The sequence below is a fragment of the Vipera ursinii genome, assembly GCF_947247035.1.
Source record: "Vipera ursinii genome assembly, chromosome: 7".
Taxonomy (NCBI): Eukaryota; Metazoa; Chordata; class Lepidosauria; order Squamata; family Viperidae; genus Vipera; species Vipera ursinii.
The window spans coordinates 65,074,308-65,102,131 of NC_139521.1; the positions used below are offsets into that span (position 1 = coordinate 65,074,308).

General features: G+C 42.2%; 1 protein-coding gene across 3 annotated transcripts; it reads left to right on the forward strand.

The window, feature by feature from the left end:
- The first annotated feature begins 884 nt into the window (after window positions 1-884).
- On the forward strand, window positions 885-24,604 carry PPM1K (protein phosphatase, Mg2+/Mn2+ dependent 1K). Of its 3 annotated transcripts, XM_083367735.1 has the most exons (8): window positions 885-1,063; window positions 7,098-7,190; window positions 9,146-9,653; window positions 10,108-10,208; window positions 17,246-17,411; window positions 17,616-17,760; window positions 18,829-18,963; window positions 20,043-24,604. In XM_083367735.1, exons 3-8 carry the CDS (start codon window positions 9,232-9,234, stop codon window positions 20,172-20,174), a joined length of 1,101 nt encoding a protein of 366 aa, XP_083223861.1. In that variant the 5' UTR covers window positions 885-1,063; window positions 7,098-7,190; window positions 9,146-9,231; the 3' UTR covers window positions 20,175-24,604. The 3 variants fall into 3 exon arrangements, with proteins under 3 accessions (XP_083223861.1, XP_083223863.1, XP_083223862.1); XM_083367737.1 differs by lacking the exon at window positions 7,098-7,190 and having other exon boundaries at window positions 976-1,063; XM_083367736.1 differs by lacking the exon at window positions 885-1,063 and having other exon boundaries at window positions 6,841-7,190.
- Window positions 24,605-27,824: the final 3,220 nt, after the last annotated feature.

Here is a 27,824-nt window from a genome sequence, read left to right on the forward strand (position 1 = left end):
CACATCAATACTTATTCAAATGCTAAGTGGAACTTTTTAGTCCCATATTTATTCTAAAAAGTTTCACTTAGCATTTGAATAATGCTGTTTTTTTTTAATGTTTTTTAACTTATTGCTGTAGTTGTTGGGCATCTTGTTTAATTTCTTTTAATATTTGTATTCTTGTTTTTTAACATGTATTGCCCTGTTCACCGCCCTGAGTCCTTCGGGAGAAGGGTGGTATACAAATAAAATTATTATTATTATTATTATTATTATTATTATTAATAATAATAATAATTAATAATAATATACTGCCCTTCTCCCGTAGGACTCAGGGCCTAATAATAATAATAAATAATAATAATAATAATAATAATAATAATAATAATAATAATAATAATAATAATAATAATAATAATAATAATAATAATAATATACCGCCCTTCTCCTGTAGGACTCAGGGCGGTTCACACACACAAAAAAAAGCACCGATTAGGTGGCTTCCGTTTGGTTCCCCGCTGCGAAAGCCAGCGACCGCCGCTCAAGGCAGATGCGCCTCATCGCAGGCGCGGCAGCGGCCCGCCTTCCTGGCTTCCAGCCCCACTTTGCAAGCAAGCAGGACCTTCCCGCGCCTCGGCGGCGGCCGGAGAACGAAACCAGAGACGGCGTCAAGAGGAGGCAGGAGGGGGGGGGGGAGAGAAGGCCGCAGCCGCCCAACGCACGAGTCCGCGCGCGGCTGCCATTGGACACGGCCGAGGGTGGGTCGGAAGGCGCGTCTCCCGGAGGCTGAGCCGAGCGCGGCTCCGGGCCTTGCCTCCCTCGATGCGCAGCCCTCCCACCGCGCGGCGAGCCTGGCTGTCAGAAGGAAGGAAAAGAGGCTCGTTCGGAGCGGCCGACGCCATTGGGCCCGGCAGCGAAAAGAGGCGGTCCCCTCAGCTCTCCTTTATAGGGCAGGAGAGCGGATGGTGAGGGAGGGGTTGCGCCTTTCGCCGGCTGAGGAAAGAGCTGGAAGATCGGCTCGGGGGAGGTCAATCCGCCCTCGCTCTTCTTCGTAATTGCGCATCGCTTCCAAGAGTTCGCGGTTAGTGCCCGGGTCCCGAACCGGTAGAGCAGGGGGTCTTCAAACTTGGCCCTTTTATGACTTGTGGACTTCAACTCCCAGAATTCCTCAGCCAGACAAGCTGGCTGAGGAATTCTGGGAATTGAAGTCCACAAGTCATAAAAGGGCCAAGTTTGAAGACCCCCTGCAGTAGAGGCTGCGTGTTTTCCATTCATCCTGGGCGAGGTCGCCAGTCTTGTTGCTCGCTCGCTCGGTGCGGTGGAAAGCGGGAAGTCGCGCGTTTTGGGAGTCGTTAGGAACGGGGGTGGGGTGGGGTGGGGTGGGGGATCCCCAAGCCGATCCGTCCTTCGGGAGAGAAGCTCTGCGGGGAAGAACCGGGTGGAGTTCGCTGGCTTCGCCTCGACCCTTCCGCGCGTAGTAAAATATATATATATATATATATAAAGTAGTTTTTCCTTCAGGTCTGTTGTCGCCTCGCGGTGTTACTACGCGGATACGCAGAGTTGCCTTACATTGCATCAGATAGCCGCCACCTTAATTAGCCTCGGAGCAATTGCTGCGTGCGTTGGAGATTGCCTCTCCGCTGAAGAATGCTCCTGCCTAACGACGCGGGAGCATGCCGGCGTATCCCCGTAATATTTGGGGGGGGCGGGAGGGGGGGGTTGGGCAGGTTCAAGGGGCCACCTGCACCTCTCAGCTGGTTCTTGCAATGGAGGGGGTGTCGGAACTTCAAGAAACACGAGGATTTTTTTACTATTAAGCGTTATAAGTGTTAATTTTGCTAGCAATTGGATTTTTTTTTACTATTAAGCGTTATAAGTGTTAATTTTGCTAGCAATTGGATTTTTTACTATTAAGCGTTATAAGTGTTAATTTTGCTAGCAATTGGATTTTTTTTACTATTAAGCGTTATAAGTGTTCATTTTGCTAGCAATTGGATTTTTTTTACTATTAAGCGTTATAAGTGTTCATTTTGCTAGCAATTGGATTTTTTACTATTAAGCGTTATAAGTGTTCATTTTTGCTAGCAGTTGGAACTATTTTAAAATGATTAAATACTTCAAATGCACTTTCATACTGATTCATTACTGCCCAATGTGCGCGAGAAGACGGTTGCGATTGGATGAATTGAACTGAATTTGAAGCGCCTCGCCTCCGGTTTTGCAAAAGCGACGCTGCTTCGGAACTTGGAGAGCTCGTTTTCCTGGCGTGCAAGCGGGCATGCGTTTATCATTTAACTTGGCACGGAGAAAGATCATTTGTAAACTCCTTGTAAATTGCCTCTCTCCCGTTGCCTTTAATGTGCGCCCTTCCCGCACGGCTGGCTCCTGTGAAAGTTCAACGGGACTCCCTTCCTAGCAGCTTTTTGCAACCTGGTGCCCTCCAGATGCAAACGTCATTCCCCACAATGCCCAGTTTCGACGCCCGGGGCTTGTGAAGTTGCTGTCCAAGGCATCTTTTGAGAGTGGAAAATTGTGCATGGCGCTGTTGTTGGGGGCAATTAAGCTGACTTTGTAATAATGCCGCTTGGGATGTGTGTGTGTGTGTGTGAAGCCCTAATAAGCAGGCATATACATAGAATGAAGGCTACTGCTAAGCTTGTAAGCCGCCCTGAGTCTTCGGAGAAGGGCGGTGTCAGAATCCATTTATGTCATATTCATAAATGGAATGTTTCAAACATTATTCCATGGATTCTGCCATCTCCCGAAGAGAAGAGAATAGATGTGTATAGAACCAGCAATAGGCATTTCAAAGGAAAGGAGAAGCCTTTTGAACGGGGGAAACAAAAGGGGGGGCTAGCATCTGGTTTTTTTCCACGGGAGACAGCAATAAACAGGAAGAGTCCTAAGTTCCTTTTTCCCACGAGATGGATGATACGAGAGAAAGGATGGGGGACTGACCAAATCGGGGTTAAGGGGGGGTTAAACCGGGAACTTCGTGGAAAAATATTAAGTCCTGTCTCAAAATATTAAGTCCTGTCTCGTTCCTATAACCAAGCATGTCATAGTAAAGATTCTTTTTGGAATAGATTTGACTCCAAGAATTTTGTCTTCCTAAGACGTGGTTTGGGGTGGGTCCTGACAGGCGGGATATAAATGGAATTAAAATAAAAAAAATTAAAATTAAAAGCTAGAAACATAATGTATGCTTTTGTTACCTGTTTTATATGAGCGCTCCACGCCGCCCAGAATCGCATTGTGTGAGCTGGGCGGCTTATACAAACGCGATTAATCGTAAGCGACGGTCCTAATTTGCCACCGGGCACCCACGCTTCCTCAATTCCTCCACAATTCTTGGCTTTCAACCCTGCTTGCGGCTTGGCTGAAGTCCAGGTGCTGGGAGTGGCGATGCCTTCTGTTGGGGGAACGCGCTGCCCAGGCGAGAGGCGAGCGGCAGCCTTGCGAGGCAATCTGAGAACAGGACGGTGCCCCGGGGCCAAGCAAGGCACGGGGGGGGAGCAAGAGAGGGAAGACTGCTCGGGTTATTTCGGAGAGGAGCGGACGGAGAATGCGGAAGGCGCCCAGCTCGCTTCGCCCCGAGAAGGAGGGCCGAGCAGGCAAGGCTGAGCCCGCCGAGGATTTGCAACTAGAATCAGAGGTCTTCAAACTCGGCCCTTTTATGACTCATGGACTTCAACTCCCAGAATTCCTCAGCCAGGCACAGTGTGCCTGGCTGAGGAATTCTGGGAGTTGAAGTCCATGAGTCATAAAAGGGCCGAGTTTGAAGACCCCTGAACTAGACCCTTGGAAGGCGGTGCCCAGTACGGCGCTGGGAAGGCTGGGCTCCCGGCCTTCTGCACTGATTGCGTGGCTCTCTCAAGAGGCGCGCCTGAGTGCTTAATCTTGTCACGCGAGGAGGAGCTTGGGTTTTGGTCGTCGGAACCTGGAGCTTTTGCCTCGCATGGCGCCGTTCACGGTGTGTTCCCGTGAACTCGGTCGAGGCTCTGTTACTGTGACATCAAAATCCAGGAGTTGGTTTTAATTGCACCCTGTTTAAATTAATTGCTGGAGCACCCTCTGCCTTCTTTCCAGCTTTGATAGGACTGGTTTTGGCTCTCCTGGTGATACGATAATATTGGTCCCCTAGAAGGTTAAATTTGCAATGTATGGCAGTGAAAGTTGGACCATAAGAAAGGCTGAGCGCCAAAGAATTGAGGCCTTTGAACTCTGGTGCTGGAGAAGACTCCTGCGAGTCCCTTGGACTGCAAGGCGATCAAACCGGTCAGTCCTAGTAGAGGAGATCAATCCTGACTGCTCTTTAGAAGGCCAGATCCTGAAGCTAAAACTCAAATACTTTGGCCACCTAATGAGAAGGAAGGACTCACTGGAGAAGAGCCTAATGCTGGGAAAGATAGAGGGCAATAGAAGAAGGGGACGACAGAGAATGAGGTGGCTGGATGGAGTCACTGAAGCAGTAGGCGTGAGCTTAAATGGACTCCAGAAGATGGGAGAGGACAGGAAGGCCTGGAGGAATGTTGTCCATAGGGTCGCGATGGGTCGGACACGACTTCACAACTAACAACAACAACAAGAAGAAGGTTAAATACTTGGCAAAGGTGGCTTAATGTCCAGAAGTTCTGCTTTTTATTCATTGAAGGGGCAAAGATGTGCATGGTTATTTGGGAGCAAGTTGCATTATCTTAAGTAATTGTGGTGGGTTGTTACATATCCTCTGGTTCTGAGGTGTGTGCACCTTTATGTCAGTGTTGATTTGCGTGACTGCCTACGCTAGGCAGTCTAACCTAGTTTTCTTGATAAGATTTCAGATGTGGTTTGCCATTGCCTCCTTCCTAGGGCTGAAAGGGTGTGACTGGTCCAAGGTCCTCTGTTGACTTTGCTCCTAAGGTGGGCCTGTGGCTCACCTGGTTTCTAACTTAACCATTACCCTACACCAGACTAGCTCTCCTCTGTAGAATGTCATTTTTCCTTTCTTTGCGGCATTTACAGGTAGTCCTTAACCTACGACCACAATTGAGCCCCAGATTTTTCTTGCTAAGTGAAACATTTGTTATGTAAATTTTACCCCATTTTACGGCCTTTTGTACCACAGTTGTTAAGAGAATCACTGCAGTTATTAAGTTACTGACATGGTTGTGAAGCGAATCTGGCTTCCCCATTGACTTTGCTTGTAAGAAAGTCATAAAAGGTGATCCCGTGACCCCAGGCCACTGCAACCTTCATAAATATGAGTCAGTTGCCAAGCGACCAAGTTTTGATCATGTGACCGTGGGGTTACTGTAAGGGCCATAAACGTGAAAGTCACATTTTTCAGTGCTGTTGTAACTTCAAACAGTCACTAAATGAACTGTTGTAAGTCGAGGACTACCTGGACATTCTTCCTCAGCATCTTGGAAGCTAAGCAGCCCTAGGACCTGGTTAACATTTGCTTGGAGGTCATTGGGAAGTTGCAGAAACATCCCAGAAGTTTCCTCAGTTTTGACCTCACTTACATGTTTCTGATATGGGCATATCCCAGTTAAAAAAATAAGAATGAAAACATGGGCCGGTCCATAGTTTCAGACTTACTGCAATTATTGACACTTTCTTTAAACTAAATTTGTACCTCAGTGATTTCATGACTCTGGAAATGCCATATGCTGGCTCAGGAATTCTGGGAGTTGAAGTCCACGAGTCATAAAAGAGCCAAGGTTGCCTACCCCTGCCATATGCTAAGTAAATAAACTGGAATTATGGTGGTGATATCTTTTGTGTTTTACAATAGAATACTTTATGTGGCCAAATGTGCTTAGACACATAAGAAATTTGTCTCTGCTGCAGAAGCTCTCTACAACAGAACAATAATACCATTAAGAGGGGGTAGTAAAGATAAAGATAATACTACAGCCATACTACATGAGTAAATATATATAAATATTAGACAGTACTATGAGAATTAGGTGGTCAGCAGAGTGAGGGCATACGGGGGAAAAACTGTCCTGTTATTTTAGCATGCAGTGCTCTATAGCAATGATGCAACTGTGATACTCAAGTATTAAATGCTTGTAGGAGAAGTTGGGAGGTTGAAGGTCTCTAAAAGCTGCTGAATTACAGCCTCCAGTATCTTTCACTTGCTATTTGGAGTTACTGCAATTCACAACTCCTGGAACATTAGTCATTCTCCCACCCTGGTGTATGAAATTGCAATATAGTACAATTGTAGTCAGCTCACCAATACAAGGTAACCTGAATTACCATCCACCCATTGTTTTGAATAGTATTAAAATAGTAATTATTAATTTAATTCTTAAAATATTGTTGTGAACATCTAAATGCATAGTGAGCTAAAAAAAGAAATTCCTTAAATTTTTTTACTCATTATCTCATACCAGGATAAATACAAATATCCCTTTGATAGTGGCTAACTTATCAGGTCTTGAAGAACAGAGTCATACACTATATAACCAGCTTATTTGCATTCCAGTCTTTGAAATATGCAGAAGGCAGTGGTGCCTCTGAATTGCATGAGTCACAGACAGTTGGATTATATGAAAGAAGAGAGCTGTATTTCCCCATCAATTATGTCTCTGGAAATTTTCAGAACGGTTAAGTTTGAAGGGAATGGATAGATGACGGGACAATGAAGTAAAGAACCAATGTTGTGCCTTTAAAAAAAAACTTAGAAACATGGATTTTCTTTTGAACATAGGGATTGTTCCCTTTCTCCCACCCCTCTTGCAATGACAGAGATGTTTCTGATGCTGAGAGAGGTTTTTTTCATTGTCTTTTAGAGCAGTGGTTCTCAACCTGTGGTCTACGGACCCTTGGGTGGGGGGCTGCAATGTCACGGAGTCCTTGAAGGCTTGAATGTTACGATTTAAATTTTGAGTAAAGTCTTGCTGGTCCATGACCATGTCCATGTGGCCACAAAAGGTGTTTAAAGAGAGTCCGTGGAGAAGAGGAGGTTGAGAACTACTCTTTTGGAGTATATCTTCCTGAAGAATTTCCATTAGTCATGCATGATAGAATTTGGCAAGCAAGGTCACTGTTCTGATGTCCTCACTTCCCTCTTGTACAAATTTTAAACAACTTCCGCTGAACTTATTTTAACTCTTTAGGTGCTGGTCTGCTCCCTTAAATTTTTCTTGAGTGGTGACTGGAAGATTCTACTCTCAAACTGCCACAGATTATTCAATGCTCAATCTGCCATTGTAAGAACATTTTTTTTTATTTTACTACCTAAGCTGAGGTTAAAGTCCTCTCTTTAGTCTAAATAACAGCATTGGCCTGAGGGATAGAGATATTTATTTATAATATTTATTTCTTGGTCTTGTAGAGAAACACAAAAATCATTGAGAGACTGTCTATCATATAGATTTATATATAAAAAAAAACTGTTTCAGGAAAAGTAGAGGTCTCTGATTTTCTTTTGCAAACCACAACAGTACTGAGATTTATACATACATGCATAAAAATATAAGAGTCTAGTAATTAAGATGATGGATTAGGAGCTGGGGAAACAAACGTGAGTTCTAGTCTTGCCCTAGGCCAGGGGTAGGCAACCTTGGCTCTTTTATGACTCGTGGACTTCAACTCCCAGAATTCCTGAGCCAGCCAAGCTGGCTCAGGAATTCTGGGAGTTGAAGTCCACGAATCATAAAAGAGCCAAGGTCGCCTACCCCTGCCCTAGGCACAAAAGCCAACTTGGATGGCTTTGAGCCAGTCATTTTCTCTCTACTGTTTGAAGAAGAAAATGGCATTTTCTTTCTGAAAATGTCGTCTCCCTTCGTTGGATTGACTTGTATATAAAAATAAATCACACACAAAAAACAGCTAAATAAATATATTGCAAATTGGTAATTTTGCAAGTTATTTGGAGCCTTTTTCTACGTGGCTCAGCTAATACTTCCCATTCATCCTTGAGCTGGCAGAAGACTAAATGTGTCTTATTCTATATTGTGCTGACTTGCTGCCAAATAGCTGTGTCCTGATTTTAGATATGCAGGAAGTATGAAGGAAAGCCCTTGGTGAAAGTTGATGGCGTCGCTGCCCTCACCTTTTTCTGAACCTCACCACCTGGTGGGAAACAAATCTGTCCATCCCTACCTTGCTGGGGGCTGGCAGATGGATGGCATTGACAGATGACTGGACCTGAGCATCTAGCTATCTGTTAAAACTCTTCCTAGGCATGTGGAACACCCTTTGAGGGGAGTGAGATAGGGAAGATTACTATAGGCCAGGGGTCTTCAAACTTGGCCCTTTTGTGACTTGTGGACTTCAACTCCCAGAATTCCTGGCTGAGGAATTCTGGGAGTTGAAGTCCACAAGTCATAAAAGGGCCAGGTTTGAAGACCCCTGCTCTAGGCCTTGGAAGAGTTTTAACAGATAGCTCTGCTTTACATGTTGCACTCAGTTGTTTTGACGGCCACAACTGAGACCAGAATTTCCATTGCTGAGCAAGGTGGTTGTTAAGTGAGTCACACTCACATTTTACCACTTTTTTGCCATGGTTTCTAAGCAAATCGCTTGCAATTATTAAGTTAAATTACATGGTTGTGAAGCGAATCTGGCTTCCCCCATTCTCTTTGATTATTGGAAGACTGCTGGGAAGGTCGCAAATGGCAGTCAAATGGCCAGGGGACATTGCAGTCATGGTTTGTTTGTTTGTTTATTCATGTCAGAAGCATCACAAAATAAGGTATATTATGCTGCACAAAATTTAAAATACAGGGCAGTTTGTACAAATATGTACAAATTAAACAAATTTTGCCCAGAATATATGCCAATTGCTTGCACAATTGATCATGTGACTGTCAGGATGCTGTGATGGTTGTAAATATGAGTGCCAGTTGTAAGTCACTAGTTCCAGGGTCGTTGTAATTTTGAATGGTCACTAAACAAATGGTTGTAAGTCGAGGAGTACCAGTACTGAACAGTTTCCCCCAGCCTTTATTCTTAGCTGTTGAGTTGCCTACTGATTCTGCTCTTAAAAAACCTGGCCTGCAAGAGGTTCCCATGGAAACCACGTCCATATTGCTGCCAGGAAAACAACCTGAACCACGTAGTCCCAAGGAGCCGAGCTCAGTTTATGAGAGACTTTTATCTTTTAATTATATGTAGGGCAGATGTTCTGGATCTCAACTCTTGTTTTTCTTTCTTTCTTCAGGTTCCTCTTTTAGGGGGGGGGGTTAGGTTTTCAAAGCCAGCTTCAAAGCGGTCTTTTTTCCTCATCACCTTGTCTGGAATTGAGGGATGTCCACGGCGGCCTTAATCAGCCTGGTTCGGAGTAGAGCCCACCAGCTGCAGAGAGCGCTGCTTGCATCTTGCACAGTTCTCAGCCCCAAGTGCCAAATTTCCACCAACGGCTGCAGGGCTTCGCGTTTCGATCTGGATGGGAGCGGTTGCCCTGCCACCTGGGATTCCTTTGGGATTTGGGACAACCGCCTGGACGAACCCATCTTGCTCCCGCCCAGCATCAAGTATGGGAAGCTGATTCCGAAGGTCAGCCTGTCGAACGTGGGCTGTGCCACCCATATTGGGAAACGGAAGGAAAACGAGGACCGTTTTGATTGCGCCCAGCTGACCGAGGATGTCCTGTATTTTGCCATTTTTGACGGGCACGGTGGGGTGGCAGCAGCTGACTTCTGCAACAAGTACATGCGGGAATATATTCGGTGAGTGCTGTGTGTGGATTCTTTTGTCTTTGCAAGGGAAGGAGAAAAACATTCAGTGCTCACCTGCTTAGTTGTATGCACGTATAATCCTCAATTTAAAATAGTTCATTTAGTGAATAAGCTATGTAAAGGTTGGATTTGTCCATGCTAAAATACAAATCATATTTTACAAATCACCATGGTTGGGCTCATGCAATATGCTGTTCAAAAGTGAAACAAAAATATTAATAATCTCTTAACAAAACCACTGATAGTGTGCGCTGAACAGTTACAGCTGAATTATTAATGAAAACCTCCCTTAGTATGTGTAGTTGCAATCCATGAGGCCCCTGGTGAATTTTGCAAGATTCAAGCTATATCAGTTGAATAATTGATATGTAATAGTTTATGGATGAGAGCGAATGGTTAGTTCCGTCAGACAATATTTTAACATGATTACTTTTTATTTTTTTAGAGAATTTCTTTCTGAGGAACACAACATGGAATTAGTAATGATTAAAGGTTTTCTAGAAATAGACAAAGCATACATGAGACATGCCCACTTATCTGGGGATGGTAAGTAGGAAATGTGTTTATGTTGTTTGGGACAAGTGTAAACTAAATTTACTCATCTAGCAGCAGTGGTACCGAAGCTTCAGGCTAGCTATCCCAGGGGGAAAATTGCAACTTAAATATCAAGGATTTGCTATATCAAAATCTACAGGAAATCAGGAAACCCACTGGAGTCAGTGAACCAAACAAAAAATTGTGAGAGAAAAATAATAAACATTTCAAAATTAAGTGGTACATGCTTTAGGACCACATTTGCTCAAAGTTGATTCCAAATATTTATTTGGAAATCACCACTTGAGAAGTCTTCAGTATTCTCTTTCATTAAGAGAATAATGCAGTTATTAAGCCAGTCTGACTTCCCCTGTTGAGTTTTATTATCCAAAGCTGCCTGAGAAAATCACATGACCTCAGGATGCTGCAACTGTTGTAAATGCATGCCAGTTGCCAAGTGCCTGAATTTTCATTACAAGGATGCTAGGATGGTTATAAATGTGAGGAGCAATCACAAGTCGCTTTTTTCAAAGCCATTATAACTTTAAACAAATGCTAAATCAATCGATGTAAATCAAGGACTACCTGTACAGTATATACTGTAGGTGTAAGAACAGTTTTTGCTTTGTTTCCTGACATACAGTCATGTGAAAAAGGAGTTCTGTGGTTTTATGTAACAGGAGATAGTAAAAGGCATCTGGTCTTAGAAGTTCTTAAAAACTTTTTCACCCATGGCTTCTCCATTTTGGCTTTCTTTTTGTAAAATAAATGATGGCCCGGTGTAATATGTCACGTGACGATATTCATCTGAGGTTGTATTTACCTACTTTTAAGAAGTGCTAAGGACCAGATGATTTTTACTATGTCCTCATGTAGAACTCAAAAGAAGGGTGTACTTTCTTTTTCACATGGCTGTAATTGCCATGCTAGATGGCAAACATATTTAAGGATGTTAAAGCAGTTTCATTTTTTAAAAAATGAAAGCTGTGTATCCCAGAGGGGTTCCCAACCTGTGGGCTGCGTGGGCAAATTGTGGCCTATTTGCAACCCGATCATGTGAGTGGCTAGCTAGTGTGTGCGCATGCACAACCCCACTCAGGCAAGCATCATGGGGGTTCAGGGCCTCACTCGCATGCGTTGCGGGCACTCAGGGCCCCACTTGTGCTAGTGTCGTGGGAACTTGGGGCCCCACTCACAAGAGTGTCTATGAGTGCTCAGGGCTTCACTCGCGAGCATCACAGGCCCTTGGCCTCACTCGCGTGAGCAACAGGTGCTCATGTACATGCATGTATGCGCGCGCACACCTGCCCCCCCCCCCCAAACTATCCCCTCTTTCCCCCTCCGCAGACCACCAACCCAGAAAGGTTGGGGAACTCTGGTATATCCCACCTCTGAAACTGTTCCATCTTCGGATGTCAGAGATGATGGATATAATACTTAGAAAAACCTTTCAAATTTTGATTGGACTGGATCAGGGGTCCCCAGCCTTGGTAACTTTTAAGACTTGTGGACTTCAACTCCCAAAATTCCTCAGCCAGCTTGGCTGGCTGAGGAATTCTGGGAGTTGAAGTCCACAAGTCTTAAAGTTGTCACGGTTGGGGACCTCTGGACTAGACAACAGACTGGTAAAACGGGGTAGTGGGAAGTGTTAAGATCATGAGAAGACCAAAAATCTCTAGTGGAGGGGTCCCCAAGCCTAGGTCCGTGGCCTAGTGGCAGGCTGCAACCCATTCGGAACTGGGTCATGGAAATGGTAGGTGAGCATGCGAAACCATCCCTTCTTCCCCCACTGCCCCCTCCACTGGTTGACCCACTCAGAAAGGTTGGAGACAGCTGCTGTAATGGACAGAGAAAATCATTCATTGATATGTTTGACCTTTTAGCCCTTTGGGAAGGGAAACTCCCCTCAGCCCACATGGATCCTTTATATCAGTCGTCTCCAATCTGGTAGGGCTAATTATGCATTGGTCTTCAGCTCATGTAATTCACAAGAGTGTGTTTATTTTACTAAATTTATATGCTCCCTCCTTCTTCTCCCCCCATTTGCCAGTGGGAGTTCAACCTAATTGTTATCAGTTTGGGGAGGCTGACTTGTGTTAATTGCAAGCAAGCAAGAAAAAAAAACTTGCAGAAACTTTATTACCCCTCCCCCCATTTTCACTGCTCCAGCTTTATTATGGGTAATTAAATGTGCTGTTTCCAAGAATGATGTTTATGATGGTGATTGTATTCATCTTAAATGGCAAAAGTATAATAGGTGGAAAATGTTGGGCTTTCTAATTAAAGAAGTCAGTCAAAGCCATGGTTTTTAAGTTTGAAAATGTTAACCTGCAACACTGAAGAAGGGAAAAAGCTGCAGAAACCTATCTTTGAATTATCATTTGGCATATCCTATTACAACCAAGCTTTCTAATTCTGTTTAGTGATGTTGCAATTAAATTTGAACTGTATTTGTAGGAATGTCAGGTTGTCCTTTAACTTTTAATTCCATTGGCGAACAGTGATTATTTTGCTCTTTAAAAAGGTGCTATTATATAAATGGCAGAATCTTTTTATCGTGAAATTAAGCCCATGCTTGAAGGATTCTACCCAGCTGAAAATTACAAGGCACACAGAAATTGGATTTTTGCGCCTGAACACAGTTGTAACTCTTTAACACATGTTAAATCGCACATTTATGTCTTATTTGGTGATTTTCTTATCCCAGTATTTTGAAATATCCTCAAAGCAAAACCTTTTCAAGGTACATAAAAGTGCCCCTATATTCAAAATAAAATGTTTTGTTTGTAAATATCTTTGAGTACCTTAACGTTATTTACCAGTAGTGAGCCCTCCGCTAAATTGATGAGGTTGCTTGGGGAAATTAATACGTATCCCTTCAAAATTCAAAACGGTAATATTTTTTTCTCATTGTTTCCATAACTGCTTTGAAGAGGGCTTGAATTCTGCCTCTTTTGCAGTTGTCTTCCTTCCAGCTGTTGCAGGTTTTCTTTATTTATTTTGAAGCACAATTCCTGGGTGAATTTTTCCTATTTGCCTCTATGTGTACGTGTGATTTATGGCAGACACGGTATCCGACCCAACCGCTCTAGAATTGGAGACCCGGGACTCTATATGCTGGGCTCCAGTGGAGAAAGAGATCTGCTTATGGTGGTCCCAGGTGAAGGAGTCTGGCGGGTTCCTAGCCTGGACTGCTGGAAGGTTCCCACATCCACTTTGTCCCATTAGTTGAGATGACATGCTCTAAAAATGTCCAGTGAGTGCAAAGATACCTATTGAAAGATTTTCAGATGATAATATATGGATGCTGTTTGGGAAACCACCAATGTCATATTTATGCTTTTCACGTTAAATCAAGCTGTGTAGTGAGTTTTTGGAAAATGCATTTGGAGATAAGCACAAGTGATTTTGATTCATGATGATTCCTTGATTTTGGAACTCTGTCGCTGGTTAGATCTAGTCCTCCTTGTGGTGCTTCTTTTCATACCAGTAAAACCTGTAACCTGTGAAGACTTCTTTAAGCCTCACCTGAGGTGGACCTAAAGCTTTGTTGCAGTCACCATCCTCAACTTGATGCTTTCCACGAGCGTTATTATGAATCTTTAATAAGTTATCCAAATTAAAGAAGGCTTGCTAGTCTCAAATCTTATAATGACAAATGAAGAGATTTCCAGTTAATGAAACCAAAAATTGAGGACACAGGATTGGCATTCATTTCGTAGGTACATATGAAGTGTGTATGGAGATTTCTTAATCATCCAGATTCCAGGACATGATTGTCCCAAAGGAGCTTTTCAAAAGGCAACTGGACTTTCTTGGGATTTTTTCTCCTTGAAAATGTTTTGCTTCTCATCCAAGAAGCTTCTTCAATTTTCAACAGAACCCCCCCCCCCCCCCAAGAAAGTCCAGTTGTCTTTTGAAAAGCACCTTTGGTACATATGAAGAAGGAAATTTCCTTTTTTTTTGTTGACCCTGTAAAAGAACTCAACAGTTGAAAACAACCCAGTGAACTTAAATATGATAAGAAACAAATCCACCCTAATCTGATTAAGGGGCAGAGTTGGTTTCACTGGAAAAAACCTTCATAATATTGCTAACTTATCTAACCCTGATAACTGAGGGGTGTGATGTGGAGGTTCTGTGAATGGATTAGCTCCATGAGTAACTCATATAGCCCTCTAAGAATAGTATATTAGACTGAGCCAACACATTAAGTACTAATCTACAGTTTACTTTCTGGCGCTTTCTCAAATTGTGCTAGATTCTTCTAACATTACACGAGGTTTTGTTGGCTGGATTCTCATAACATTACACCAGTGTTTATGTTTATTTAGTATGTTTTGTGTAGATGGTGCAACTCAGCTGTATTGTAAACTATGGCTTAAACTGTTGTGTGAACACAGCCAATCAGTGGCTAATCTAATACTTTTGCATCATGTGTTGACAGTTGTGCAATTTTCTAGCGATGCTGCATTGGCAAGCTCAAAGATCTTAATTCATGGTGTTAATCTGAAGAGAAATTGGAGCATCATGGTTTAGTGTCACACATGAATGTAGCCAGAGAATTAGCCAGTTCCAAGAATTATTACTTTTAATTGCCATGGATACAGTCACTATGAAAGCATTATCTTGATCCTTAAAGATATGAGTGTGTTTTCCACTGCAAAACCACGTGTCTGCCATTTTCTTCTCTATTGTTTTTAAATAGAGAACCTTCTGATCTCTCATGTAGTCCAAATGTACAAAAAAATAAATAAGTCCATTAGTTTGATACGTTCAGCAGTTAGACTGACCTTCCCCTAACCCTAACCCAGTGTCCTTCAGAGATGTTGGACTAACATTTTTATAATCTCCAGCTAGGCTGCTCTGGTAGTTGAACATAACTGGGTGGTTGTTGATTTGTAACCTGGAGTGAAAGGATTTCTCAGAAACAGCATTTCCAAAAGCAAGGAATCAACTGGGAGAGACTTTTGGTGGTCTTGAGACTCAGCTGTTAAGCACTGAAGGGGATTGAGGGGAAGAAAGCAGCTGTCTTCTCACATGTTTTACTAACTGATTAAAACAGGTATTTTACCGAGAGCACAAAATGGTTCAGATTGTCTCAGAGTTAACATTTGCCCCATTTCTTTTCTCAACTCTCTTTACTTTAAGCATTCCTAGTAGATTGCGTATAAAACACATTAATTCTCTCCATTTCACAACAGTGACACTGACTGAAATCATACTTTTTTGCTATGGTCCGTGGGGCGCACTGTGGTGCATTGTTAAAGGTGCATCCTTAGCCTCAAACACGTGCTGTAAAGCAATCAGTACAGTTGATTTTTTTTTAATAAATGGCCTGCAGGAAAGGAGTGGAGGAAGAAAACTTGTACCTCCTTGGAAATTGACAGTCTTACAAAAGCTGAAAGAGTATTGGAAGAACTATTTAAAATACCTGTTTTAAATAGTAGTAGTAGTAGTAGTGTTTTGGGAATGTATCTCTATTTCCTTTCCTTTTTGTTTCTTGAAACTGTGGAGTTTGCACAGCACAACAAGGCTTCATGCATACTTTTTTTGATCTGCACAGGATGGACTGAATCTGTTTGGAAGATATAATCCTTTCAAATAAACTGGAGCTAAGCACTTTGTTATTTCTCCCCAGCCCGTTTAAATTCTACATCAGCTTTGTAATTTGAATAGTACTTGGTAACCTTTTGGTAAGCAGTAAAAAAAAAAATCCAGCAATTCCTATGCTGTCAGAGAGGCTTTCACCCATCAGCATGCAGGCAGCCAGCCAGCCAGCCAGCTGCCTTCTGGACCAGCTGTAGTGTCCAAGCAGTTTTCAGAAGCTGCCCCAAGTAGAGTGTTTTACAGCAGTCTAACCTCAAGCTAGGGACGCGGTGGCTCAGTGGGTTAGGACACTGAGCTTGTCGATCAGAAGGTCGGCAATTTGGTGGGTCGAATCCCGAGTGCCGCGTAGCAGAGTGAGTGCCTGTTACTCGTCCCAGCTTCTGCCAACCTAGCAGTTCGAAAGCACGTAAAAATGCAAGTAGAAAAATAGGGACCACTACGGTGGGAAGGTAACAGCATTCCGTGCGCCTTTGGCGTCTAGTCATGCCGGCCACATGACCACAGAGACGACCTCGGACAAGCGCTGGCTCTTCAGCTTCGAAACGGAGATGACCACCGGCCCCTAGAGTCGGAAACGACTAGCACGCATATGCGGGGGAACCTTTACCTTTAACCTCAAGATGACAAAAGCACGAGTCACTCTTGCCAAGGCTTGTTGTTCCAAAAAGAGCCACAACTAATGAAATTGAGGAAATCCTGGCCACAGGCTTCCACAGGTCCAGCAGTAGCCCTGAAAGACCCCATGAATCTCAGACTTGCTTCTTCAGGGAAAGTGTAACTGTAACCCGAGTTGGGAAAAGAATAAAGATGGTTTAGAAGTCCCTGGGGTTTGTGTGTGCCCTAGAGCCCCAGACTGTCTATTTCTGCCTTGTAAGAATCCAGGAGGATGTGTGACCTTGAGAGGGTGGGTGGGTGGGTAGATAGGGAATTGTGCCCTTTAATTTATCATTCAACTTAGATTGAAGAGCTGTGGTGGTGCAGTGGTTAGAATGCAGTATTGCAGGCTAACTCTGCCCAAACACCAGCAGTTCGAACCTGACCGGCTTGAGGTTGACTCGGCCTTCTATCCTTACGAGGTGGGTAAAATGAGGGCCCAGATTGTTGGGGGCAATAATATGCTGGCATTTGTAAACGGCTCGAAGAGTGCTGTAAAGCACTGAGGAGCGGTTTACAAGTTGAAGTGCCATTGCTCTCGCTGTGTTTCAGTACCTTGTTGGCCTTGTTAGCTAATGACCACCTTCCCCCTTGCATGAAGCCGTGATGTGTTTCCCTTTGTGCCTTCCATCCTTTTCTGTCTTCAGAGCTTAAATATTTTCAAGCAGTGGCTCTTTAGTGGAGTTAGCACAATTCATGCAGTTGAAAGCTGAAGAAATTACACCGCAGGCAGGTGTGGGGTCAAGTGCTGATTACCTCTTTCTCTCTCTATGTGACATTTATAGCTACCTTGTTAAATACTGGGAGCACAGCAACGGTGGCCCTGCTACGAGATGGCATTGAGCTGGTGGTAGCCAGCGTGGGTGATAGCCGTGCGCTGTTATGCCGCAAAGGAAAAGCTGAGAAGCTGACCATTGATCACACTCCAGAACGGAAGGATGAGAAGGAAAGGTACCTGTGCAAAATGTGCAACTTCGGGCTTAATTTTCCCCCCCTCCCAATTTTAAAGAGACGTCTTTTGAAGTTGTAGAAATGGAATGCTTTGCAAAGGGGGGGGGCAGAATTCTTCAAGTAAAATTATGGTGTGAACTGTTTGTAGAAACCTAACGTGCACGGTGGTAGCTATTATTTGTATTTTATTATTTTATTTTTAAGAATCAGGAAATGTGGCGGTTTCATCTCCTGGAACAGTTTGGGGCAACCCCATGTGAATGGCAGACTTGCAATGACCCGTAGTATTGGAGATTTGGATCTTAAGAACTGTGGTGTGATTGCAGAGCCAGAAACAAAACGGGTGCAGGTAAGTGGTTGTGTAATATGCCTCCTCTCCCACATCTGAAGGTGCAGCTTATGGAAAGCTGATTTGGTACAAAAACAGTAGCTGGGTGGGATGATTATTTGTGACGTTCTCATTTTAGGCAGCACGGAGCAAGTTGATACTGATATCCTGGTCTGAGAATTTTATTTCTATTTGAAGTTCATTGCCTCATTCTATAGTTATAGCATTGCTCGGCTAAAAAGCAGAGTAGCACAGTGGATAGTGCATACGTATAGTGTGCCTAGCGTTGTATGAATGTGATATAGATCTTCATATGTATATGTAGCTAGAAGTAGAGCACCCTGCAGAATTCAGAAATTTTATCTTTTTTGATATCAGGAGTAGGCAAATATTTTTCATCTGAAAGCTGTACCTAATAATAACAGTAATAGGTCTCCAACGGGTCCAGGGCCCACTAGAGTGACTGGTTGAGTGGCTTGAGCCAACTATTTAAAACACTTTTTTAAAAAGCGCTTTATTGCTCTAATTCAGTGGTCCCCAACTCCCAGGCCACAACCCAGTACCGGGCCGCAGCCCATTCAGAAACGGGCTGCAGAAGTAGTGTGTGAGTGGTGCGCTTGCATCTGCAATGCATTTGTGAAAGCTGCGTGCGTGTGCATGAAACCATCCCCACCACCGCTGCCCCCTCTTGTCGATCTGCAGAGCTGGAAAAGTTGGAAGCCACTGCTCTAATTTATATACTTTTGCATCCAGTTTTATCTGATGCGTGTTTGTGCATGCTATTTTTGAACTGGGAAATGTGCCAGTTAAAGTAGGTGTACCTATTTTCAGTTTAGGAAAAACAGATTAGGTCAGTTTGCGTGAAGATAGAACCCAAACAAGTTTTCCCTTTATTCATCGCTATTTAGCGGTTTCTACTAGAGTAGGCATGTGAAACTCGCGACGTCACGGAACATTTTCCCCATTGCCGGCAATGGGGTGGGCACGGTTTGCTTGTGACGCATCCGGACCGCAGGCCGGCAGTTTGACCCCCCTGTACTAGAGCATCTTCAAGTCTGCATAATTTGTATACTCTTTGTGTTGCTTTAGATACACCATACAAGTGACAGCTTCTTGGTCCTGACCACAGATGGCATCAACTTTATGGTAAACAGTCAAGAGATCTGTGACTTTGTTAACCAGTGCCATGATCCAACCGAAGCAGCTCATATCATTACTGAGCAGGTAGGTGTTTTCTGCCTTAGGAACAATTGTTACTGGCCAGCTTTCAGCTAATGGTACCTGCATTTCCATGGATGATTCCAATGGAGAGGAATATCAGTAGCTCAAGGATGAACTGTGAAGATTTTGGTGCTCTCCAAGCTTGGTTGTTTACTTGCAGACTTTTCATTACCTAGCCAGGTAACCACATCAGTGCACCGGTGATGCTCTCACTGATGTTGCCTAGTTGGATATAGGTAGTCCTTGATCTAGGACTGTGAGGGTGCCTGCCATTACAGTCATAAGATGTGATGGTCATGAAGAGGGTCATCCCATGTGAGTGAGCCAATTTTACAGCCTTTTTTGGGGTGATCATTTAGTGCAGGGGAAGGCAACCTTGGCTCTTTTATGACTCGTGGACTTCAACTCCCAGAATTCCTGAGCCAGCTGTGCTGGCTCAGGAATTCTGGGAATTGAAGTCCACGAGTCATAAAAGAGCCAAGGTTGCCTACCCCTGGTTTAGTGAATGCATAGAGCGAATGCTATGGTTGTTAAGAAAGCGCTGCTGTCGTTAAGCAAACCTATCGTTCATTATGGGGTGTTGAAAACTGGAAGTAAATGCTGGCTTTTGGCAACATTGTAAATCACAGACATGTGACTTGGCAAATGGCTGTAAATGCAGGCCGGTTGCCGAGTGGCCGAAATGCAATCACATTTAGAGTGTGCAGAAATGGATAGATTGACTTTAAAGATAAAAGAGGAAGAAGACTCAGTGTATTTTATAACATGGGATAATTTTTATCACTGGCTAGAAAAATGAGTTAGAGACAAAGGAATGTGACGTGTAACTTTGAATATATATTAGCAAGAAGAAGACCATCGAGCGATTAATTAACATATTTATGATAATTAACTAGTACTCATTTTTTTTAAAAAAATACATGGACATTATGCTGTTTGCTAAATATTGAGCATTTTGTATAAAGAGAGTGTAGCTGAAATTGTTTGAAGATTGGTGGATTGAGAGTTAAACTAAAACTTCTGCCTTTCTCATTGTTTACAAGGTTAAACTAAAACTTCTGCCTTTCTCATTGTTCTACAAGGCTATGCAGTATGGGACAGAAGATAACGGCACCGCTATTGTAGTGCCATTTGGAGCCTGGGGCAAATACAAAAACTCTGAGATCAACTTTTCCTTCAGCCGAAGCTTTGGTTCAAGTGGAAGATGGGCATGAGCATCTTTCTCCACCAAGCTGCTAAACATTTAAAGATGTAGATTGCAGAAAGGTGATACATAGGTAGAAAACCTCCATCTTTTCTAGCAACAGGCCTTTTCTGCTTGAGTAGCAAACTGCTGTTAACTTGATGTCACCTCTTAACAAATGTCTTTGTTACTGCTTCTCTCAAACCAAGCATTCTCACACCTTCCTCGTGGGCTTCTGCAGGGGCAAGATGCTGATATTTTTGTGGCTGACTGTCATTGTGGTGTCACCTGTTTCTCCTGAGGTTCTTGAGATATTTTAGAGAAACAGGAATGTGGCAAATGCAAGCAGACTGCACCGCACTGCAGTTGGTGAACCAAAGGACAAGGACAAGAAAAATAGAATTTTATCTCCTATGCTGCTATTCCATCCGGTGTAAGGGAAATTCAAAGACTACTAGAAAGTTGGGAGAGTTAAAAGGTGGGTTTAATTGCTAGTTCACTATTGCTGTCACATTGGGGTTAGAATAATTCAACTCTGGAAAGGACTTTCAGTCTCCAGACGGATAAGCTTCAGGATTGTGAGTCCAGAGACAGAGATAACTCTGTATTTCCTGTACTGATGTCCCCCCCCTTTTTTTTTGAAAAGCAGAGAGAAAGTTGTACACTTCGTTAAATATCTGCATGTTGTTTAATGTATAACTCAAGAGGCACAGTATAGTTCTTGAGAAAGTACTAACCAGGATATACTGTGTTAGTATGCCTTCTAAAAAATACCAAATAAATTCTGTTTTTTTTTCCTTTAAAGGAAAAAGTGCTAAAACCCCTCCTTTAAAAAAATATATATATTCCACATTGGCTACTGTTAAATTCCTTTTCTAAGTATTAATGCACAGCATTAATGCAATTAATTTTGATGATGAGCTTATTTTGGTTTGTTTCATAGTTTACAAGAAGATGAGCTTGGTTTTCTAGGTTGCGGCTATTGAAAGAACATAGTCTAAATCTGCTTAGAATTGTCCCCAACTTTTATCTAAAGTAAAAATTGGAGGGAAAGGGAAGTTTCAGAGAGGCCAGTAATATATTTTCAAACGATTCTATCCCTCCCATTTTAAAATACAGCTACGAAGGGAATAAATCTGTGTGTTTCTAAGCAAGACTACAGTAATTGAAGTAAAAGCAAGGTTAATTTCATGGCAGAGGGGAACCTTCCCCATCTTTTTGCCATTCAGATGCTTTGGGGCCCGATAACACCCATCTGATTAAGGATTTCAGGAGTTTTAGTATCCACCTGAGAATATCAGGTGGAAAAGAATGCAGAACTATTGGTGTTAAAAACCTATATTTCTACGTTGGAAATTGTCTTGTCTCAACGGTGAGATCTCACGACAGTGCCGAAATATCATGCATTCTTGCTGAGCAAGAAAACCGCAGCCTGATGAGATTGGACGATCTCAGAAGCTTCCAGCCTTTGGGGTGGGAAAACCCAATGAATCTTGAAAACAGCCCTAATTTAGACCAGTGCCATCTAAATATGTTGTGATTGTCACGTTACTGGTGGAAACTGAATTCCCAGTCCCTGTTAATAGGTCTGTGCCCACAAGGTGTGAGAAAGCAAGTAGGCCTTCCTAAGTCACAGATATCCTTGAGAGAGCAAATGAGGAAATCGTCATGACCTCATTGGACAAATGTGATTGGCATCAATCCAAACAGTGACAGATACAAATTACATAACATGGTTGTAGGATGGTGTCATGATGCACTTCATAATGTTATTGTGACTTCTGACGGATGCTTATGGCTCCAATATAAACATTGGGAGCGTTTCCTCAGACTGAAAAAGGAAAGAATATTAAATAGAAATGCAATACTCGCCTTCCCCTGCATAGAGTTACTTTGCATCTGGGAATAATGGTTGCTGAGCCATTTAGTTGAACCCTGGTCACAATGTGAACGATGGACTTACACAACTGCACATCTAAGCACCGTAGTACCAAAAACCACTTTGGTGTCAATCATTCCAACGCTGCCTCTGGACATCTTTTTGCTCCTGACTGATCCTTTGAACTTGTGAAAGACTTTGCAGAGAGTGCCCTGGTCTTCTTTTGTTTTTGTCTGCTGTAAATTTTTATTCGTTTGTATTCTCTACGCACAGATTCTATAACATAATTATACAGACTTTAAAAGTTACGTTTAGCAATTGTATACTCTTTATCGGTTACTGTCATTTTAAGACACTAAAGTAGTATATATTGATGTTAAAAACATTTTGTCCTTCCTGGGTTTTTGCTTTTTCTTTTTTCTTTTTAAAGGGCCTTTTGTTTTCATTCTTGTTTGCTTAAAACAAAAACACCGGCTCTCCCATGGGCTAAAACAGGCATGCAGTCAGAATTATCACCGTTATATAATATAAATATATGACGCAAATAAAATGTGCTTCCAGGTAAAGAAGCAGTTTTGGCCATGATTCAGCTTCCTTCTCTCTCTTAGAAAAAAGCACTTATTAGCAGCAGCTCATAAAAGGAAGCTGATAATTATTGAAGGCAGGGAAAGCAAATACTGTATATTTTTCCCCTTCATTATCGCCCTACCCCCCGCAGAGTAAATGCCATTTTTCATAAAAATTGATTGTGCCACTAGAGCACAATAGAAAGGAGTTAAATTCTTTCCCCATTCCTGCTCTAATCTTGCTAATTATCCATTCCATCAGCTGACATTGCATATTTTTAAAATTACGGCAATAAACACAAGACAGTAAACACAAGGCGATGCAGATTATCTCCTTTGATGCTCATCAATCTAGAAATAAAGGGAATCAGGAAATTCATACATCTAATCTTAATATATATTTTTAAAGGCACAATATATTCAAAGGAGATGCGTATGGGTCAGCGTAATGTATAGCTTAAATCTGAACTTGGTAAGAAAGAAAACTGTAAGACTTTCAAAGAAATTATTTTAGGTTGCGACTGAAAGCATCAAGGCACTAAGCCAGTTGTAGCCCTTTGTAGCAGTATGTCAAGAAATCCAGGCTTGGAAGATGCAATTGTTAGCTTCCTGCTGTGGATTGTAAAAGAGGTTTATCAAAACATCTTGAGTTATTGGAAAAGTTTTTCTCTTCCGCCTTAGAATTCTACCAGTTGAAGAAGACTCAACAAGACAGTTGTTACCCTGTGGCTTTTTTTGACCTGCTGGTGTCCAGTGCACATGGAATTGAACTCAGTTGCCCATTTCCTTTGTAACAAGGAGAAATTGGAGGGTTGTATAGCTAGAACTACCAGTTGCTTGGAGGGTTTACCTGCCTGGCTGGTGTAATTACCTGTATAGTCAATGTGCTATCACCGGTTCATTCAAGGTGTGTTTTGTTTTCACCAGATGGCCTGGTGAAAGTCACAATATATTTATATTCTTCAGTTCCAGCATATTTAAGCTGTGTAAGCATACATTTGGGAAAGGGAAATAAGCAAACCAACCTAGATTTAGGAAAAGGAAGTTTAGATCGTGTTTTAACACACAGTTTATTGATCCCAAACAATGGGTAGCTTTCTCACCATATTGAATGTACTGTAGGGAAAGTCTTCCGAGGTTATTAAACTGCAGTGCTTCCTGCACAAGGGGAGGCAAATAATGGTTAGTAAATGATGGCTGTTCCTGAACACATAGAAAGGTTTGGCAACCTGGCACATCAAAATTACTTTTAAAAACTCTCAAAGTGCGCTTGCGTGCATTTCTGTTTTAGGAAGCATGTGAAAACGTGCTCTCGGTAATCGAGAGGCATTTAAATGTATGGTGTAAGATATGTATCGGTCCCAGCTGCTGTATTTCTGTAGGATGTGAGATGGGAAATGATGATTTTGGTAAAAGACACAGATGTTTATGAGAATATACCTATTTCTTAGGACAGGGGTAGGCAACCTCGGCTCTTTTATGACTCATGGACTTCAACTCCCAGAATTCCTGAGCCAGCATAGCTGACTCAGGAATTCTGGGAGTTGAAGTCCATGAGTCATAAAAGAGCCGAGGTTGCCTACCCCTGTCTTAGGCTTATTTATTCTTTTGTTGATACGATATGCTTCCTTTCTGCTTTATTTCTAATGAAGCAAAGTTGCGGTGCATGTTCTTGTACGCGCCACCCCGGGAAGCAGTTCCCCAAGGAGCTGCTCAAGCCTTGCAAAAGATACGGCTGCTTTAATGATACAGAGCAAAGTGCTTTGTTCGTGCCCTCTTGCATGACACCGTATCTCTTGATTGCTTTCCATCACCATTTATTGTTTGGATTAGAATGCAGTATTGCATTGGATTGAAGGCAAGACTGTGTCCAAAGTTTATCAGGTATTAATTGTGATAAAATATATGTACATATCTTGAGCAAGTGTATAGATGACTAGCTCGTTATTTCTTTTTCATTGGTTTATTTTACAACTGTATATTTATCATGGAGCAGAATAAAGAACTTGCTCTCTAGTACTTTCTTGTCTTCTTTTTCTTTCCTCTTCAGCTGCATGTTTTCATAAAAATTTATTTATCAAATGTAGACACTGTCCATCTTCGTATCCGAGAACATAATCCAATGCAATGTTCCCCAAATCTATCATTCCCCATATATTCCCAACCAGTATGGGGGGGAGGGGGAGGGAGATAGAGAGAGTAGAAGCCATATAACACAACAGGGTTGTAATGGATGACTTTGGACTCCCACTTGTTTGTGAAATTGAATATGTGGAAGAGGATAATGGTGCAGTAGAAAACTTGCTTGGAAATAGTCAACCAGTGGGAGTCACATTTATGCCACAGTGTTCAGCAATAGCACTTAGACTTATATACCGCTTCACAGTGCTCTACAGCCCTCTGTAAGTGGTTTACTGAGTCAGCATATTGGCCCTAAAAATCTGGGTCCTCATTTTACCAACCTCCAAAGAATAGAAGGCTGAGTCAAACCTTTTTTTAAAAATCCCATTTATATCCCACCCTTCTCCGAAGACTCAGGGCGGCTTACAATTTAAAGCACAAATCAATGTGCTTAGCAATAGCCTTCATTCTATGTATATGCCTGCTTATTAGGGCTTTCGCCCCCCCCCCCCAAGCAGCATTATTACAAAGTCAGCTTATTGCCCCCAACAATCTGGGTCCTCATTTTACCTACCTCGGAAGGATGGAAGGCTGAGTCAACCTTGAGCCTGGTGGGACTCGAACCTGCACTAATTGCAGGCAGCTGGTGTTACTTAAGGAGGCATTAGCCCACTGCTCCACCAAGGCTCCTTGAGCCAGTGAGAACCGCACTGCTGGCAGCTGGCAGAATTAGCCTGCAATACTGCATTCTAAGCACTGCACCACCACAGCTCCTATCATGTTTATGGCTGGAATGAGGCTTCTGAGGTTTATTGCCCTGCTGGAAGGGAACTTAAGGCAGGAATTTCAAGTTGCTTTGTCAAGAGAGAAGGATGTAATTTGATGGAGTGTGCGCTTTCTATACAGAGGTTATTTGGATCTCCAATTAAAAAGATCTCAGTGGTTTGTTATTCCCAGCCTTAATAGAGAATGCTGGGTTGGGTAGCCGAATAATATGATTTGTCCGCCTTTGGAATGTTCACATGCTATGTTATTACCCTAATTGACAAACCACAATGGTTAAGTTTACACAACACGCTAAACCCAAGCAAAACAAAGTACATTATGGGGTGAACTAGGTTTCTCTATTCCATTCATAAAATCACAGATTGTAAGGAGGAATCCAAATGAAATCATGAATGAGACACCGCCCATCTTCCTTGAGTTAGAAGACTTCCTTCCTTCCTTCCTCATCCCCTCTTCAAGCAGATCCATTTCATGTCACTATTTTTAACGCAGAAAATATAAACCTTATTTTGAACGACAAAGGCGGCTGTGTCTACACGTTTGCTTGCAATATATACGATGGGGAAATAGGTAACAGTAGCTGCAAAAATTCAGACAAGTGAGTTAATGAAGTGAAAGATGTTGGCGCAAGATAGGAATGGCACACATTACGTCAAATAGCTCAGGCAATGCAAAATTGGATCCTCTCCCATGACAAACGGAGCAATCAACCATGTCAGATGAGATTCTTATTTGTAAACTTTTGCCAAGGCTTTCCCTAGCGAGAGTTGGAAGGACCTGTCAAAATAATTAGTAACTGAAGTAGCAAACTTCAGCCCAAACTTGGAGAGAGAAACCAAATAGGCTAATCTTAACTGCCAAATTCAGGTTCTTGGATTTATAGCCAAGATACGCCCTCTTTAGTGACAGGTGCTCTGACCCAGATATAAAACTCAGATCGTTTTTTGAAAATGCTGACATGTGGACAAGCACCTGCCATCCTGTTATACACTCCACAAAGTAGTAATGGTGAAGGAATGCTCAGCTTTGCCAGGAAAGATGCATTGTTTCTGCCATTGACTGGAACTGAAAAAGCTTGAGTACATATGTATTGCAAAAGATAGGTGGTTTCTGATTCAGAAAATGTAAAACTTTCTCTGTGTTATATATGGAATAATGGTTTTCTTAAATCAACTGTCCAAAATCACTCCAAATGTATCAGGATTACAAATTCTGGAGTTTCCAGTATTGATGGAAATTCTGGTGGCCGTCCTAATACACCTGGTGGTCAGAGCAGGTTACAGAAAGCTGTTCCAATTAAATTTTACTCAGTTTTTAAGAATGTATTGACAACTAAGGCAGGGATCAAATCTGAATATTATTCATGATTTTTGAAAAATTAAGAAATGGGAATGGATCAATATCACTGCATAAGAGTGATAAGAAAAATGAAAGCCAAGGAGATTGATAGAAGGAACAGTGTATACTTTTCATGAATTGTGTTATTGTTTCATGACATTGTGATTCATGTGATGTCACCGCCACTTCACTCCACTTTTCTTTTGTGGGTGGATAAGATTCAAGCTCAACATTACAGGACACGGTTTTTTAAAAAATATAAATTTTTATTAAAATCTTTCAGACAAGAAGATAAAAATTAATACAAACTAAGGGAAAAAGATGGGACGCGGTGGCTCAGTGGGTTAGGACGCTGAGCTTGTCGATCTGAAGGTCGGCAGTTTGGTGGGTCGAATCCACATGACCACGGAGACGTCCTCGGACAAGCGCTGGCTCTTCGGCTTTGAAACAGAGATGAGCACCGGCCCCTAGAGTCGGAAACGACTAGCACGCATGTGCGGGGGAAACTTTACCTTTACCTTTTAAGGGAAAAAGGGAAGGGAGATCAAAGAAAAAGCAAAAAATGCAAGGAAAAAGTTGAAAAATAGAAAAGAAAGAAAAAGATATAAAAGAAGTTGTTTCCAATATTCTTCACAGAAGTTATAAGTACAAATATATATTTAAATCTTTCTCTAAAGTTACATCATACTGCTGTTCTTTCTATAATCTATCATGTCTAATCATCAAAGACATAAATCACACTTTTATATTTTTATGCCAAAGGTGTATAAGAGGCTTCCAGTCACCAATATATGTAAATATTTTTAACCAAAAAAGTCAATTCATCCATTTCAGCAACATCTGCCATTCCTCCATAGTAGGTAGGGTAGGATCTTTCTGTCACTGTGCATATAGTATTCTTGCTGCTGTAATCATATATATTGAAATAATCACATGATAACATTTTTAATGTACAGCACTCAATCCCCATATTCTCGGTTTATTACAATCC

Coding starts and splice junctions, on each gene's coding strand:
- PPM1K (XM_083367735.1), top strand. CDS start 9,232: ATGTCCACGGCGGCCTTAATCAGCCTGGTTCGGAGTAGAGCCCACCAG. Junction 9,654..10,107: donor TACATGCGGGAATATATTCG/GTGAGTGCTGTG, acceptor TTATTTTTTTAG/AGAATTTCTTTCTGAGGAAC. Junction 17,412..17,615: donor CGGAAGGATGAGAAGGAAAG/GTACCTGTGCAA, acceptor TTTATTTTTAAG/AATCAGGAAATGTGGCGGTT.